General features: G+C 42.7%; 1 protein-coding gene across 4 annotated transcripts in view; it reads left to right on the forward strand.

The window, feature by feature from the left end:
* Kdm3b (lysine demethylase 3B) overlaps positions 1 to 18,324 on the forward strand; it is a 77,356-nt gene that overhangs the window by 24,058 nt on the left and 34,974 nt on the right. For 2 of the 4 annotated variants that reach the window (XM_042691929.1, XM_042691930.1), the window contains exons 7-9: positions 3,536 to 4,135; positions 13,030 to 14,278; positions 15,863 to 16,064. In XM_042691929.1, coding sequence (XP_042547863.1) covers positions 3,536 to 4,135; positions 13,030 to 14,278; positions 15,863 to 16,064 — 2,051 coding nt within the window. The remainder of the gene's footprint in view (positions 1 to 3,535; positions 4,136 to 13,029; positions 14,279 to 15,862; positions 16,065 to 18,324) is intronic. The other 2 variants (XM_042691931.1, XM_042691932.1) reach the window with 1 other exon arrangement.

Genomic DNA, 18,324 nt, shown 5'->3' on the forward strand with positions numbered 1-18,324 from the left:
TCCAGTTAACCAACCAAAAAAAATAAAAGGCCAGAAGTGGAGCTATGGCTCATGTGGTACAGCATTACCCTTGAGAAAAAAAGCTCAGAGACAGTGCCCAGGCCCTGAGTTTAAAACCTAGAATCAGCACACACAAAAAATATTTTTTTAAGAAAAAGCATGTTCTTCTTTTTGTTTGTCTGTTTTTTGTTTGTTTGTTTTGCCATTAGGTGGCAGTGAGCTCCCAGGGAATCTGAAATTCTATATTTCCAAATAGAACCAAATCAAACAGGTACCTGGTTTTGTGCTTTTTTGCACATAGTGAATTCTTTTATAATTATTACAGACTAACCCAAGTTTTGGTTCATTCTGAATTTTGGCAAGGAATTTGTAAAAGAAAGAAGGTAAGTTAGAAATATCTGCCTGAACCAATTAAGGAATACTGTGTTAATATCCTTTCATCTGTCCACATATTCTTCATAGTGCCTTAGCACCTCTGTAAATATTATTTTGGGGGAAACCCCTACTGAGTAGATAGTTCTTCATCAACTTTTTTTTTTCTTTTTTCTTTTTTTTGCCAGTCCTGGGCTTGAACTCTGGGCCTGGGCACTGTCCCTCAGCTCTTCAGCTCAAGGTTAGCACTTTACCACTTGAGCCACAGCGCCACTTCTGGCTTTTTCTGCTGAGGAATCGAACCCCGGGCTCATGCATGCGAGGCAAGCATTCTACCAATGAGCCACCTTCCCAGCCCTTTCATCGACTTTTTTATGTAGTCAGTCTTGACTAGATAAACAAGAGCAGGATGGGAAAGAAAGAAGTAGGTTTAATAGCTCTTATTATTATCGTGAATAGGGCTGTCTTGCATGACTGAAAACCTATTACTTCGATGGTGTATTGAGTCCCATTTTTCATTCCTTTCCTTACTTTATTTATTAAGTACTTATTTATACCAGATCCTATTCAGCAGTCCAGCTGTAACTGAAGAGTACCTACCTCAGTGTCCTATACTGCCTACTCATATCCTGCGTATTCACCATAAATGAGACACATATATTCTAGTTGAGGAGGTTGCTGTGCACCAGGCTCTGTAAGTTGGGTAAAAGAGTTAGAAGTAGAAACTGTGTTTTTTAGTAGCAAATTTAGGGTTTTTTCTTTAATTTTTTCCCCCAAGTTACTAAGGTTTGAGCTTAGAACCTACTGCTTGTTCTGGCACTCAATCAGTTGAGCTATGCCACTAACCCATGTTGTTCTACTTCCGAATTTGTAATGGAGTGACTATTTTCTTGGCTGGCCAATTGCAGTTATTATTGACAGTTTGTCAAGTTTAACAGAAACTCCTTTTAGAGATTCAGAATCACAGTTTCCTTGAAGTGAATGAGTGAATGAGCAATAAGGAAGGAAAGACCTTAATGAACATATTTCTTCTGTAGTTCAAAACACTGAAAACTAGTTTATGCTCTATGCGTATATCTATCTTCATAGCTACTTAGGAGGCTGAGATCTAATCATTACCATTCAAAGCCAGTCCAGGCAGAAAAATACAAGAGACTCTTACCTCAAATTAGCCAGCAGAAAGCCTGAAGTAGAGCTGTGGATCAAGTAATAGAGTGCTAGTCTTGAGCTGAAAAAAAGCTAATCTAGAGTTTGAGGCCCTACGTAGGTGCTAGTGGCTCACACCTATAATCCTAGTTACTCAGGAATCTGAGATCTGAGAATCATGGTTCATGGTTGGTAGCCAGCTGGGACTGAAAAATCCCTGTGAGACTCTTATCTCTAATTAAGCACTAGAAAGACTAGAACTGGAGCAGTACTTCAAAGTGATAGAGCTCTAGCCTTGAACAAAAGAGCTCAGGGACAGCACCTAGCCCCTGAGTTCAAGCCCCACAACTGACACACAAAAAAAGTATGAGGCCCTGAGTTCAAAAAAAGGAAACTCCATAATGATGGAGGTGAAAAAAAGATGAAGTTGTTTTTTGTTTTATTTTGTTTTTGTGCCCATCCTGGGTGCTGTTCCTGAGCATATTTGCACAAGGTTATTTATCCTATGAACCATAGCTCTACTTCTGGCTTTTTTTAGTCTCATATAGGCACTTTCATCCCCCAGGCTTGCTTCTAACTGCTATCCTCTGATCTCAGCCTCCTGCATAGCTAGGATTACAGGCATGAACCACTGGCACCCAGAAAAAAAAAAAAAGGAAGTTTTAAATGAGAATGAGGATGAAAACAGTGTTTAGCAAAATAATAGTTCTTAAATGAAATATTTAGGAAACTTAGCTAATATTACCCTAGTATGATAAGTATTTTATCATAATAAAAATACTATTTTATCTATGGCTATTATCTATTTTTGAATCTTACATAATATTCTCAGAAACAAGGGGGAAAGCACAGGAAACCTTGGCTTTCTGTGAAAGGAAAATATAAGAAAGAAAATGAAGGAGAAACAAATTAAGGCAACAAAAATATAGAATTAGAACTGGCAAGAATTATAAAATTTGAAAAATATTACCATTATAATAATGAATACAATGAAAATATAACTCTGTAAAGAATAACAGGGTGGGATGTAGCTCAGAGTCAAAGCACTTGCTTAACAAGTGCAACATCCTGGGTTCAATCCCCAGTACCAAAAAAAAAGAAAAAAGAAAAGAAAAGACAAAAAAAAATACAGTTAAACAAAAAGGAGTAGCTTAACTAAGCTGGTAAAAATTAGTGGCTAAATAACTATGTGTTTCTAGCTTAATTACCATCCTAACCTCTGAATAAACCTAAAAGCAATACCAACATTGTAATGGGATACCAGTATAAAAATGTTTTACATGTAAAGCCTTGCTTGAGAAATCTTAGCTATATCCTATGTCCCATTCTCCTTATCCTTCTTAGGGAACGACGATGATTGTTTCTTCCAATCCATATCATGAGATTGTCTGAAATTACCATAGAGAAAAGAGGGATTTTTCTTTTGGCCTATACTGCTCTTATTCTTTTTTGTGTTTATTTTGTTTTCCTCTGTCTAGATGCTTTGAACCAAGGTTTGAGGATCAGTTATGTCTTTATTCTTGTGTCTGTGCAATTCAAACTTGTCTTTGTTGGGTTCACTTTTCCTTTGGTCACCAATTCACAAATGTTGGTTTTGGTGACTTCTGGATAGAGTTGCTTTCATAGTTCAATTCTTGAAATGTAAGTATCTGTCAAAGACAAGGAGATAAATATATAATAGAGCAAATTATTTCATCAACGAATAAATGAGTCCCAACTAGCTATGATAGTTTGTTTTATAAAAGAAATTATAATATTATTAGAACCCTCACAAGTCTATTTGAAGAAGTCATGTTTTTTATGTAAGAATTACCTCTTGTAACTATTATCTTTAATGTGTATGTATAAAGTGAACAACAGGAAGACTCGTATTCTGACAAAGGGGATGTCTTAGGCATAGGAACGTGACAGTCTGTGCCTTTGTCTGCTTCTAGAGATGGGAAAGCTCTAATGGTTTGTAGTGTTCACAGGATGAAAGGTCCCTTACAATAAATCTTTTTTGAATTTTGTTTTGTAGGGGGGTACGTTAAAAGCAGTAAAATCATCCAAAGGAAAGAAGAAGAGAGAGAGCGTAGAGGGGAAAGATGGCCGGAGGAGGAAAAGTGCTTCGGACTCTGGGTGTGACCCTGCATCAAAGAAATTAAAAGGAGACAGGGGTGAAGTAGACAGTAATGGGAGCGATGGAGGTGAGGCAAGCCGAGGGTCCTGGAAAGGAGGTAATACCAGTGGAGAGCCAGGGATGGATCAGAGAGCCAAGCAACCACCGTCTACATTTGTTCCCCAGATTAATCGCAACATTCGCTTTGCTACTTACACCAAAGAAAACGGCAGGACTCTGGTGGTGCAGGATGAGCCTGTAGGTGGGGATGCACCTGTACCTTTCACTCCATATTCTACAGCCACAAGTCAGGCACCTTTGGCCCCAGAGGTGGGTGGAACCGAAAACAAAGAGGCAGGAAAAACACTGGAACCACTTGGCCAGGGCGTGGTGGCTTCAACAGGTGTGGTCACTACCGCCAACTCCACCCCAACCACGGTGAGGATTTCAGACACTGGCCTTGCAGCAGGGACTGGGCCGGAAAAACAGAAAGGCAGCTGGTCGCAGGCCTCAGGAGAGGTGAGTTGCTTCAGGGGCAGATTTGTCAGATTTGGGTTCACTCTTTCACCCTCCTTTATTGTTATCATGGTGAAAGCATCTCACTTATCCCAAGAAAGGAATGTTTTTCACATGCACTTAAATTGTATTCTCTGGATGGGCCTTTACTGGTCAAATGTATAGAAGAGAGAGAGAGAGAGAGAGAGAGAGAGAGAGAGAGAGAGAGAGAGAGTGTGTGTGTGAGAGAGAGAGAGAGAGAGAGAGAGAGAGAGAATATGATACTGGGGTTTAAACTTGGGCCCCTTGCTTGCTGGGCTGGTGCTCCACCAGGCATACTTCAAATCCCTAATCAGTGGGTTATTTTTAGGATAGGTTCTTACTTCCCTGAACCACTGTCTGCTTCTGCTGGGATTATAGGTTTGGCTACTGTATCTAGCTTCCCTCTGTGCTAGCCTTGAACTTCAGTCCTCCCATTTTTAGCCTCACAAGTAACTAGGATTACAGGCATGAGCCACTGGTACCTGGACGGATGTATATATATTTAATAACTTTTTATAAGCTCTTAAAAGTTACCTGAACAGGGGCTGGTAAGGTGGCTCAGTGTAGAGTGCTTGCCTTGCATGCATGAGGCCCTGGGTTCGATTCCTCAGCACCACATAAGCAAAAAGAAAAAAAGCCAGAAGTGGCACTGTGGCTCAAGTGGTAGAGCGCTAGCCTTGAGCTGAAGAGCTGAGGGACAGCGCCCAGGCCCAGAGTTCAGGCCCCACGACCGGACCCCCTCAAAAAAAAATCAGTTGTGCAAGAAAGTCTATGAGATTCTAATCTTGAAAAAAAACTACTCAGAAAAATCCAGAAGTGGCTCTGTGCCTCCAGTGGTAGAGTGCTAGCCTTGAGCACAAAAAGGCTGAGGAATGGTGCCCAGGACCTGAGTTCAAACACTAGGACTGGCAAAAAAAACAAAACAAAACACCACATCAGTTGTTTTTTGTTTGTTTATTGTTGTTGTTTTGCCAGTTCTAGGACTTGAACTTAGGGCCTGAGCACTGTCCCTGAGCATCTTTTTTGCTCAAGGCTAGTACTTTGCCACTTTGAGCCACAGTGTGACTTCTAGCTTTTTCTGTTTATGTGGAGCTGAGGAATCGAACCCAGGGTTTCATACATGCTAGGCAAGTACTCTACTGTCAAGCCATATTCCCAGCCCCAGTTGTGTAGTTTTTTTGTATTTTTTTTTTTTTTACTAATTTTTGCCACCAGAATATACTTATATGCTGCTGGCTATACTTTTTCAAATAAGCTGTTGATTCTTTTTTTTTTTTTTTGAGTCCGGTCGTGGGGCCTGAACTCTGGGCCTGGGCACTGTCCCTCAGCTCTTCAGCTCAAGGCTAGCGCTCTACCACTTGAGCCACAGCGCCACTTCCGGCTTTTTTCTTTTTGCTTATGTGGTGCTGAGGAATTGAACCCAGGGCCTCATGCATGCAAGGCAAGCGCTCTACCACTGAGCCACCTTCCCAGCCCAGAGCTGTTGATTCTTGATTCAAACTGGAATACAAAATACAGGGTAAACTTTTTATTTATTTTTGTTGGAACTGGGATTTAAACTCAGAGCGATTTGCTTCTCTGTTGGCTCTTTGTGACTTGAACCAGGCCTTCAGCTCAACTTTTTTTTTTTAGTCAGTTGTGGGGCTTGACCTCTGGACCTGGGTGCGGTCCCTGAGCTCTTCAGCTCAACGCTAGAGCTCTACCATTTAAGCCACAGTGCCACTTCTGATTTTCTAAGTGGTTTATTAGAGATTAGGGTCTCACAGACTTTTCCTGCCCAGGCGGGCTTTGAACCTCGATCCTCAGATATCAACCTCCTGAGTAGCTAGGATTACAGGCGTAAGCCAAGGCACCGGGCTCAACTTCTTTTTCTTTCTTTTCTCTTCTTTATTTTTCTTTTGTATTCCTATACTGGAGGCTTAAACTCTGGACCTAGGCCCTGTTCCTAAACTTTTGTTTGTTGAAGGCTAGGGCTCTGCCACTTGAGCCACACAGCTCCACTTCTGGCTTTTTGGTGGCTAATTAGAAGTAAGAGTCTCAAACACTTTACTGCCTCAGCTTCAAACTGCAATCCTCAATTCTCAGACTCCTGAGCAGCTAGGATTACAGGCGTAGCCACTGGCACCCAGCCTTAGCCTACTTTCTGCTAGGTTTTTTTTTTGTCAGTTGTGGGGCTTGAACTCTGGGCCTGGGCGCTGTCCCTCAGCTCTTCAGCTCAAGGCTAGCATTCTACCACTTGAGCCACAGCGCCACTTCCGGCTTTTTGTGCTTATGTGGTGCTGAGGAATCAAATCCAGGGCCTCATGCATGCAAGGCAAGTGCTCTACCACTGAGCCACCTTCCCAGCCCCTCTGCTAGTTTTTTTTTTTTTTTTTTTTTTTTTGAGATCGAATCTTACATTTCTGTCCAGGCTGGCTTTGAAGTACAATCTTCCTAGATATCAGTCTCCTGAATAGCTGATTTATAAGCATTAGCCACTGGCTCCCAACTTTGAAATACCAGTTGGGGTGTGGTGGGGTATTTTGTTGTTGTTGTTAAGTTTTAGCAAGGATTTATTTTGGTATAACTGGGTTAAAGTAGCAAGAAATTAAAAAGAGAAATGTTTTCTGTGCCCTGCCCAGAAAATGGCAATGTAAGTCTCTTAAGTGGCAGTTCCTCCCTCTCCCCAGCTTTTTTACTTTCTAAACTGAAGAAATACCCTTGATCTTGTAACAACTCACAATCCTTAAACAATGGTTGGGGCAGTGGGGGGTGAGAGGCTGGAATGGGTTTGGCCAACTCCAGAGGCTTGTAACCTTTGGAACTTTGTTTGGCCAGACATAACTTTCATGTATTCTTTGTCTACCCATTCATGAAGAGTTCCCAGATTTTTTTTTAATTTTTTTGCCAGTCCTGGGGCTTGAACTCAGGGCCTGAGCACTGTCCCTGAGCTACTTTTTTGTTGTTGTTGTTGGTGGTGGTGGTGGTGGTCGTGAGGCCTGAACTCTGGGCCTGGGCACTGTCCCTTGGCTCTTCAGCTCAAGGCTAGCACTCTACCACTAGAGTCATAGTTCCACTTCCGGCTTTTTCTGCTTATGTGGTGCTGAGGAATCAAACCCAGGCCTCATGCGTGCAAGGCAAGCACTCTACCACTGAGCCACCTTCCCAGCCCTCCCTGAGCTTCTTTTGCTCAAGGCTAGCACTCTACCACTTGAGCTACAGAACCATTTCTGCCTTTTTCTGTTTATATGATACTAAGAACTTGAACCTAGGGCTTCATGCATGCAAAGCAAGCACTCTACCACTAAGCCACATTCCCAGCCCCAAGTTCCCAGATTTAACTGGGTATGGCATAAAGCTATAGTCTCAGGCTAGGCTGTGAGATTACATGACAAATGGAGTTTGGGACCACCTTAGTGTTAGGTTTTTAAAAAGAGGTAGCCAAGTAAGAACAGCACCATGCACGTGCTATTCAGGTAAGGGGTAGGTTTATTCAGTAGACCTGCTGGGACCAGGCAAGGTTGGCACTCCATGCGGCTGGCAAAAGAGAACGTCTGGCCCCGGGTTAGGCCTTATACAGGGTAGGGGGGGGGGGGGGAGGAGGTGTGTCCAGGTAAAGGGAAGTAGGATCAGGTGGGAGAAAGGTGTGGCCACATCAGATTAAGATGTGACCTCATCGGATGCAGATGTGACCTCTTCCAGGTGTCCCAGTTGCCTAGGTAACGCAGGTACTGGGTGAGGTCTGTTCGTCCAGGAATGGACCTTACACTTAGGTAACAAAGAGAAGGAAAAAAAGTGTGAGGTAGAGCTAAGGCCAGCTTCAGCAAAAGGTTTGGGAGACCCTACATAGAATTATAATCCTAAATTGGAGTTTAAAGTAGTATCACAAGACCTATTGGCAAAAGGGCTCGACCTTATCTGAAAGATTAAGCAAAAAAGGGCTGGAGGTACGGCTCAAGAGGTAGAAAGCATCAAAGCCCTGAAACTCTAGTAATGTCCCCTCTCTCTTAGTCCAAAAATAAGTATAGTTATATATAGGAAATTACTGTGTGCTATGTACTGTACTTAAAATCCCACTTGGAATGAGTTCATATAATACAGTGGGAGCATTTCAAATGTAGTAGTGGCAGTTAAAACAAGCATAAGGCAAGAAGTATGACTGAGTCATAGAGCATCTGTCTAGCACATATAAGACTCCGGGTTCAAAATGTAGCACCACAAAACAACAAAAACCTATGACATATGTATTTCACCCATCTTCCCCCCCTTTTCTGGCAAATGCATCTTTTAAATCACTAGTATACCAGGATAGGGAGGAAGATGAAATGTCCAGGTAGAAAGGGAAAAGGCCAAGCCAGGTACCAGTGGCTCATGCCAATAATCCTAGCTACTTAGGAGATTGAGATCCGAGGTTTGCGGTTCAAAGCTAGCTGGGGCTAGAGAGTCTGTAAAACTCTTATTTCCAGTTCATCACAGAGAAAACCTGAAGTGGCACTGTGGCTCAGGTGGTAGAGTCCTAGGCTTGCACAAAAGGAGCTAAGGGACAGCACTTAGGCCCCAAAGAAAAGACCTGTAAATATAAATTTCATACTGTTCACGGTTTGACTAGCATTCACAAAAGAACCAGGTAAAGATGTTATGTAAATTTACAATGTGTAAGCCAGGCGCCGGTGGCTCACACCTGTAATCCTAGAGGCTGAGATCTGAGGATCACGGTTCAAAGCCAGCCCGGGCAGAAAAGTCCGTGAGACTCTTACCTCCAATAAACCACTAGAAAACTGGAAGTGGCGCTGTGGCTCAAGCAGCAGAGCTTTCCCCTTGAGCTGAAGAGTGCAGGTATAGTGACCAAGCTCAGAGTTCAAGACCCACGACTGGAAAAAAAGAAAAAAATTACAGTGTGTAAAGCCAGGTGCCCAGTGACTCACGCCTGTAATCCTAGCTACTCAGGAGGCTGAGATCTGAGGATCACAGTTCAAAGCTAGCCCGGGCAGGAAAGTCCATGAGACTGATCTCCAATAAATCACTCAGAAAACCGGAAATGGTGCTGTGACTCAAGTGGTAGAATGCTAGCTCTGAGGTGAAGAGTTGAGGGACAGTGCCCAGGCCCAGAGTTCAAGCCCAATGACCAAATAAATAAATAAATAAAATTTACAATGTGTATAAGTCATCATAATTCCACAGTTATTTAAAATCTACTCCTGGTCAAAGGTTGTGAATGTAAATGGGCATAAAACACCAAATTTTTCATCACACAAAGAAGAGATCCAGGGAATGCTTCTATTCTTAAAGTAGCAAATCTGAATAGATGAAATATGGATCAAATGAGAAGTTCTTCAAATGAATTAGAGAAATTTCTGTGACTATCAAGCCATTTTCTTTTTAAATGCCTGCGCCTGTTTTCTAGGATGATTTAAAAGTAAACATTATTACAGTGTTTAATCTAGAGAACAGCTACCAAGGAATTTCTTAGCCTAAGAACTGAGCTGAAATCAGTGTGCCATCGGTTTGTTGTAAGCAAAAGATTTAGAGTTTAAGCATATAAGCAAAAGTGTGTGTGTGTGTTTGTGTGTGTGTGTGTGTGTGTGTGTGTGTTTAATGGTAACTTTGGTAGAGAAATGTGATCTATTTATACACAGGGTTTCATTTAGTCATGCAGGTGTCAAGGCTCATGGCCAGTAGTGCTTATGAAATAACAACTAAATCTCAAGGCTTTGTTAAACCATTTTCCTTCCTGAGAAAAGGGTTTCAGTCAATACTTGTTTGGATAACAGAAAGACAAATTTTTAATCTTTTTTTTTTTTTTAATTTTATTTTATTTTATTTGAGAACATACTGTACAGAGGGGTTACAATTACATGGGCAGGAAATTTTTAATCTTTTAAAAAAATTTTAAAAATTGTTATTGTAAAGGTGATATACAGAGTGGTTACAGTTTCATAAGTCAGGTAATAAGTACTTTTTTGCGGGGAGGTCCATTCGTGGGGCCTGAACTCTAGGCCTGGGCGCTGTCCCTCAGCTCTTCAGCTCAAGGCTAGCGTTCTACCACTTGAGCCACAGCGCCACTTTCAGCTTTTTTCCTTTTGTTTATATGGTGCTGAGAAATCGAACCCAGGGCCTCAGGCATGCAAGGCTAGTGCTCTATCACTGAGCCACCTTCCCAGCCCATAAGTACTTTTCTTTTGGGATAGTGTCATCCCTTCCTTTGACAACTCCCAGATAAAACTTTAATCCTGGAAGCAGTATCTTTAGCAAATGTGAAATGGAGGAGATTCCTGACCTTCCTTTTTTGTCTATTTCTTTCTTTCTTTTTTTTTTTTGGGGGGGGGGCAAGTCCTGGGGCTTGCACTGGACACTGTCTCTGAGCTTCTTTTTGCTCCATAATAGTGCTCTACTACTTGAGCCATAGTGCCACTTCTGGCTTTTTCTGAGTAGTTTATTTGAAATAAGAGTTTCACGGACTTTTCTGTGGGGCTAGCTTCGAACAGCAATCTTCAGATCTCAACCCTCCTGAATAGCTAGGATTATAGGCATGAGCCACCAGTGCTGGGCTTGTTTGTTTGTTTCTTTTTTTTATTTTATTTATTTATTTATTTTTAGTCCTGTCAGTCAGTGGGACCTGAACTCTGGGCCTGGACTCTGTCCCTCAGCTCTTCAGCTCAAGGCTAGTGCTCTACCACTTGAGCCATAGTGCCACTTCCGGCTTTTTTCTTCTTGCTTATGTGGTGCTGGGGAATCGAACCCAGGGCCTCAGGCATGCAAGGCAAGCGCTTTACCACTGAGCCACCTTCCCAGCCCTATTTATTTATCTATCTATTTATTTTTGGTGCTGGTACTAGTGCTTGAATTCAGGGCCTGGGTGCTGAATACCACTTGAGCCACAGCCTCACCTCTGGCCTTTTGGTGGTTAATTGGAGATCAGAGTCTCACAGACTTTCCTGCCCGGGCTGGTTTCAAACCTCAATCCTCAGATCTGAGCCTTCTGAGTAGCTAGGATTACAGGCATGAACCATTGCATTCCTTGCTTTTTATGTTTCTTGCCACTCTCAGGGAAATTTATATTTGTAACACATTAAAATATATAACTTTGTAGTGTTTGGTATATTCATGTTATGAAACTCACCATTGTCAAGCTCCAGAAATTTTCCTTACATTTGGTGCCAAAACCCGGGAACTCAAAATATTTCCTTATACTCACCCCCAAAGAAAATTTTATATCCACTAATCAATGAGGGAATAATGTTTATTTCTACTGTTTGACCTCAGGGCCTAGGTACTGTCCCTGAGCTTTGTGTTCAAGTCTAGCTCTGTACCACTTGAGCCATAACTCTTATCATTTAGGAATCTGAAGGGGCTGGCTTTGAACCATGCTTCACAGATTCACGTATCTCAGCCTCCTTGAATAACTAGGATTACAACCATGAGCCACCATTGCCTGGCCTCTTCCAGTGTTTTAAAATGGATGTTTAGGTATATCATCCTCTACTACTTAGAATTCTTTTCTTTTGGTGACAGTCCTGGGGCTTGAACTCAGGGCCTGGGTGCTATCCTTAGCTTTTTTTTTTTTCTCAAGGGCTCTACCACTTGAACCACAGCTCCACTTTTTGCTTTTTTGGTGGCTAATAGGACAAATAAGTCTCACAGACTTTCCTACCTGAGCTGGCTTGAGCTTTAATCCTCAGGTCTCAGCCTATTGAGTAGCTAGAATTACACAAGGGAGCCACTGGTTCCTGGCCTTAAAGTTTATTTTTTAATAATCTGTGGTTTGCAAGTCTAATGCTAGGATATGAGTTTTATTCAACTGAATCAGTACTAAGAGTGTCTAGCTACTTATGAATGTTTCTGTCTACATGTATGGTACATAGTATATATGAAAGTATCCCACACACACCAGGAAAAAATAAAAGTTTTATTTTTTTCATTCTCCAGTTATGTGAAGTGTTTTTTTTTGTTTGTTTGTTTGTTTTTTGGGTCCGGTCGTGGGGCCTGAACTCTGGGCCTGGGTGCTGTCCCTCAGCTCTTCAGCTCAAGGCTAGCGTTCTACCACTTGAGTCACAGCACCACTTCCAGCTTTTTTCTTTTTTGCTTATGTGGTGCTGAGGAATCGAACCCAGGGCCTCAAGCATGCAAGGCAAGCGCTCTGCCACTGAGCCACCTTCCCAGCCCCATGTGAAATGTTTTTGTTTGGTAAATATTTCAGTATGTACCTTTTTCTTTTTGGAGCCTTGTTAGAGCCTAATTATAACAAAAGTGTCTAAGTAAATTTAGGTATAATGTTAATTGAAACAGCTGTTCAGCTTTTAGGTTGACTTGAACCCTTAAGTAAATGGCCAATTTTCAACAAGATTCATCTTAAAGAATTTCAGAATAATAAAGAAAATACTTTGCTATAACTTACAATGGGCTCGTCATAGGAGTTAAGTCACTCCAGTTGGGGTATTTGCAATATCTTAAGTAAATAAAAAATTTACAGTCATTTGAGGTTGATTGATGTTACAGGGGTCAAAGTAAGAGTTTGTTCACTAACACTTTTCCCTAGTTTCTAAGTGAAGTTTCTCTCCTTCCAAATACTGTAGATATTAAGAAGCTTATATAGCTTCCTAACAATGCCAACCAGCTGGGTAAGAACAAAGGGACTGGTAGGTTGACAGACATTCTGCTTTCTCTGGCTCACCTTGCTTAAGCAAAGATGCCTTCTATGGTCCTTGGCAGGTTTCTTTTTCATCATTGCTGGAAATCTAGTGATAAGAGCAGATTCATAGAATTTTAGAAGTTAATTGACTCAACATTCTACTAGAAATATTGATCTAGTTCTAGTCATAGCTAAGACAAAACAAGCCATCATTAATTAGATTGTGGTGAAAGCCAGCCATACTAATGTAGGCTAATTTTCCTTTCAGAATTCAAGAAATTCAATTCTGGCTTCTTCTGGATTTGGAGCATCTCTTCCGAGTTTGTCACAACCATTGACTTTTGGAAGTGGAAGGAGTCAGTCTAATGGAGTTATAGCCACAGAGAATAAACCCTTGGGCTTTTCTTTTGGCTGTAGCTCTTCTGTACCAGAGTCTCAGAAAGACTCTGATCTCTCCAAAAACTTGTTTTTTCAATGTATGTCCCAAACTTTACCCACCAGTAACTACTTCACTACGGTTTCAGAGAGTATGGCTGATGATTCCTCTAGCCGGGATTCATTCAAACAAAGCCTTGAAAGCTTGAGCTCAGGCCTGTGTAAAGGTAGATCTGCTGTTGGAGCAGACACTAAGGCAGGCTGTAAAGCTGGCAGCTCTGTAGACCGAAAAGTGCCTGCAGAGTCCATGCCCACTCTCACTCCAGCCTTCCCACGGAGTCTCCAAACCACCCGCACCCCAGAAAATCATGAAAATCTATTTTTACAGCCACCCAAACTGTCCCGAGAAGAACCTTCTAATCCTTTCCTGGCATTTGTGGAAAAAGTTGAACATAGCCCTTTTAGCAGCTTTGCGTCTCAGGCATCAGGTAGTTCTTCTGCTACCACTGTCACCTCCAAGGCACCACCCAGCTGGCCAGAGTCTCATTCCTCTGCAGATTCCGCATCTTTAACAAAGAAGAAAACTCTCTTCATTACAACTGACTCCTCCAAGTTGGTATCTGGTGTTCTGGGCTCAGCAATTACCACTGGGGGTCCAAGCCTCTCTGCCATGGGGAATGGCCGCTCCAGTTCACCCACCAGCAACCTCACCCAGCCCATTGAGATGCCTACTCTCTCCTCCAGCCCCACAGAAGAGAGGCCAACTGTGGGGCCTGGGCAGCAGGACAATCCCCTCCTCAAAACCTTTAGTACCATCTTTGGCAGGCACTCAGGCGGCTTTCTGTCCTCCCCAGCAGATTTTTCACAGGAGAACAAAGCTCCTTTTGAAGCTGTGAAAAGGTTCTCACTGGATGAGCGAAGCTTGGCTTGTAGACAGGACTCGGACTCCAGCACCAACAGTGACCTGTCAGATTTGAGTGACTCAGAGGAACAGATTCAGGCCAAAACTGGCCTAAAGGGGATTCCAGAGCACCTGATGGGAAAGTTGGGCCCCAATGGGGAGCGCAGTGCTGAGCTGTTGCTGGGCAAGGGCAAAGGGAAGCAGGCTCCGAAGGGCCGTCCTCGGACTGCTCCCTTAAAAGGTGATCCTGTTGGTATTATACATGGCTTTGTTCTGTCAGTGTCTGCCAGTGTTTATAGCAGGGGCCCTCACTTTGATAGAAAATTCTATAATTTCATAGAATTAAAGCCAAAAGAACCTGCAGAGGCCCCTCATCAGACCTCATTCAGGACAGGGTTGTATCTATACCAGTATAATAACAGGGTTATCTGTCCACACAAGAAGATTCTTGATCTTCATCAGTTATTTTTAGTTTGGAATTATGTCCTTGTATTTTTGATCTTTTCTTCTTTAGCCTCTCTCTTTCCTTTCTTCCTTCCCTTCCTTCCTTCCCTTCCTTCCTTCCCTCCCTCCCTTCCTTCCTTCCCTCCCTCCCTCCCTCCCTCCCTCCCTCTCTCTCTCTTTCTCTCTTTCTCTCTTTCTTTCTTTCTTTCTTTCTTTCTTTCTTTCTTTCTTTCTTTCTTTCTTTCTTTCTTTCTTTCTTTCTTTCTTTCTTTCTTTCTTTTCTTTCTTTCTTTCTTTCTTTCCTGGGTCTTGAACTCTGGGCACTGTCCCTGAGCCTCTTTGTGCTCAAGGCTAGTGCACTACCACTTGAGCCACAGTGCCACTTCCAGCTTTTTCTGTGATTAATTGGAGATAAGAGTCTCATGAATACATTCTCTCTCTCTCTTTCTCTCTCTCTCTCTCTCTCTCTCTCTCTCTCTCTCTCTCTCTCTCTCTCTCTCTCCCCCTCTCCCTCCCTCCCCCTTCCCCTCCTCCCTCTCCCCTCATTCCCCCCACCTCCACCCTCACCCCTTCTCTCATTCTTCTGGTACTGGGGCCTGGACTTAGGGCTTCATGCTCTTACTTGTTTTTCATTCATGGCTGGCACTCTACTGTTTGAGCCATTGCCTCCAGTACCAGTTTTTGCTGGTTAATTGGAGTTAAGGATTTATCTGCCCTGGTTGATTTCAGACTATGATCCTCAGATCTCAGCCTCTTTAGTAGTTAGGATTATAGGCATGAGCCAACAGCACCCAACTACTTTAGCTCATCTTTAAATTTACTTCTGGGAGTTACTAAGAACTGGGCTGATGACATGTTTGTAATCCCAGCAATTAAGAGACTGAAATAGGAAGATCATGAATTCAAAGTCAGCAATGACTACATAAAGCAAATTTAAGGCCACTCTGGGCTATATGCAAGACCCTGTTTCTAAAAGATGTTCATTCCCACATAGAAATCCTTTGTAGACTTGAATCCTCTCAGTTTGCTCTTCTTCAAAGCATACATAAGAATTTTAACACCTACCAAAATCCATTTATTTTTGATAGTAGGTTATGTTCCAGAAGTGGGTAAAACAAAGTCTAGTGGCAAAAGTAGCTGTTTTAGTGAAGAATTGATATCCTTTGGGAGCCCAAGAGGCCTTGATTAAGAAATAGTGATATCCTGAAGGACTAGATGCAGATGATGGCCACCTTCCCCTGCTTGAATTTTTCACGCTTATGTGATTTTCACAGGTTCTTTGTTTACAGTTGAATGCTTTCTGCTCCCTTCACTTTTTTTGGGTACAAAGAGTAGTTCATGTCTAAATCATGAAAGTTTTTTCTTCTCTCCTTCATTACAGTTGGCCAATCAGTGCTGAAAGATGTAAGCAAAGTGAAGAAGCTGAAGCAGTCTGGAGAGCCCTTCCTTCAAGATGGATCATGCATCAATGTGGCACCTCATCTGCACAAATGTCGGGAGTGCCGCCTGGAGCGGTATCGGAAGTTTAAGGAACAAGAACAAGATGATTCTACTGTAGCCTGCCGCTTCTTTCACTTCCGGAGGTGCCCAAATTTCTCTCTTCTGCCTTCATTCCCAGTATTCATGATTGAAAGTACCCACTCTTTCTTTGGGTTTATAAACGTGTCTTCTTCCTTGCTTTCATTACCATTTTGCTTTCAGGGTCTGTACAGAGGCTCTGTCATATTACTCACTAAGTTGGGATGAATTGAAGTTGATCAAAGTTAGTTTTAGCTGTAGCTCTGTGCTTTTCCCTGAGTTCCTATGTTGGGTTTCATTAAAAACCAATGGTATAGCAGAATTCCTTTTGTTGTTGTTGTTCGTGGGGCTTGAACTCTTGGCTTAGGTGCCGTCCCTCCACTCTTCAGCTCAAGGCGAGTACTCTACCGCTTGAGCCACAGTGACACAGCGCCACTTCTGGTTTTCTAGTGGTTTATTGGAGATAAAGAGTCTCATGGATTTTCCTGCCCAGGCTGGCTTTGAACCATGATCCTCAGATCTCAGCCTCCTGAGTAGCTAGGATTACAGGTGTGAGCCACTGGCGCCGGCTAGAACTCCCTTTTTTTTTCTTTTTGGTGCCCATCCTAGCGCCTGAATGCATGGCCTGCCATCCTCAAATCTCAGCCTCCTGAATGCTGATTTTGGGGGGAAATAAAATAATATATGCTGTAGAGGCATGACTCAAGTGGTAGAGTACCAGCCATGAATGAAAAAGCTAAGTGGGAATATGAGGCCCTGAATTCAAGCCCCAGAATCAACACACGTATGTGTACACACTCATACAATAGAAAGGAAGGGAAGGAAGGAAGAAGGGGGAGAGAGAGAATAAAAAACAATATCAAAAAGAGAACAGAGCTGGGTGCTGGTATCTCACTCTGTAATCCTAGCTACTCAGGAGGCTGAGATCTGAGGATCACGGTTCAAAGCCAGCCTGGGCAGAAAAGTCCATGAGGCTCTCTTTCTCCAATAAGCACCAGAAAACTGGAAGTGGTGCTGTGGCTCAAGTAGTAGAGCACTAGCTTTGAGCTGAAGAGCTGAGGAGCAGCACCAGAGTTCAAGCCCTATGACCAACAAAAAAATCTTAGAGAGAGAACAGAATTAGTAACAAGATGTCTTTGGAGTGGGAAAAAGAAATAAGACATATGTAAAGATATTGGCCTTCACTGGGACCTTATCAAAGTAGCAGATTAGATGGGAAATGAGCCCATTGGCAGGAATGTGTGGCAGTGTGGTAAAGTGAGCTTCTACTTTTACCTCCTACACACTCAATGAAATAGGAAATAAATTCTTTCTAGGGAAGATTATATTGGAAGTGTGGAAAGAAGCAAGACATGAAACTGCCATCTGAAAGAGGGAGTATACTAGGAAACTATATCATGACTACTGGACAATTTTTTTGTGCATGTGCATCAGTACTGGTGATTAAGGGCCTTGAGCTCTTAGCTTTTTTCACTCATAGCTGGTGCTCTACTGCTTGAGCCATCCTTCTACTTCCAGATTTATGCTAGTTAATTGGATAAGAGTCTAGAGAACTTGGGGCTCAGAAAGTGGCTCAGTGGTAGAGTGCTTGCCTCTCATGCTTGAGACCTGAGGCTGTGGCTTCTATTCCTTAGCACCACATAAGCAGGAAAAAAAGCTGGAAGTGGTGCTGTGGCTCAAGTGGTAGAGCACTAGCCTTGAGGTGAAGAGGTGAGGGACAGAGCCCAGGCCCAGAGTTCAGGCCCAAGACCGGAACCTTCCCCCTCCCCCCCCAAAAAAAAAAAAAGAAAAAAAAGAAGCAGTAAAGGCCAGAAGTGGCGCTGTGGCTCAAGTGATAAAGCACTGTCCTTGAGCTGAAGAGCTCAGGGACAGTGCCCAGGCCCAGAGTTTAAGCCCCACGACCGTAAAAATAAATAAATAAATAAGAGTCTAGAAAACTTTCTACCCAAGCTGGCTTTGAGCTTGGGTCTTCAGATCTTAGCCTCCTCAGTAACTAGACTTACAAGTGTAAGCTACTGGTTCCCAAGTCTACTAGATAATATATTAGGGCCCACCAATGATAGAAAAGTATGACATCGGGCTGGAAATGTGGCTTAGTGGTAGAGTGCTTGCCTGCATGAAGCCCTAGGTTCAATTCCTCAGTACCTCATAAACAGAAAAGGCCACAAGTGCCACTGTGTGTCCAGTGGTAGAGTGCTAGCCTTGAGCAAAGGAAGCTCAGGGACAGTGCCCAGGCCCTGAGTTCAAGCCCCAGGACTGACAAAAAAAGAAAGAAAGAAAGAATGATGTTCAGGGTGACTTTTTTTTCTAGTCACATTCTTTTTC

Source organism: Dipodomys spectabilis, unplaced genomic scaffold (genome assembly GCF_019054845.1).
Source record: "Dipodomys spectabilis isolate Male_0828 unplaced genomic scaffold, ASM1905484v1 ptg000147l, whole genome shotgun sequence".
In the NCBI taxonomy this organism is placed as follows: domain Eukaryota; kingdom Metazoa; phylum Chordata; class Mammalia; order Rodentia; family Heteromyidae; genus Dipodomys; species Dipodomys spectabilis.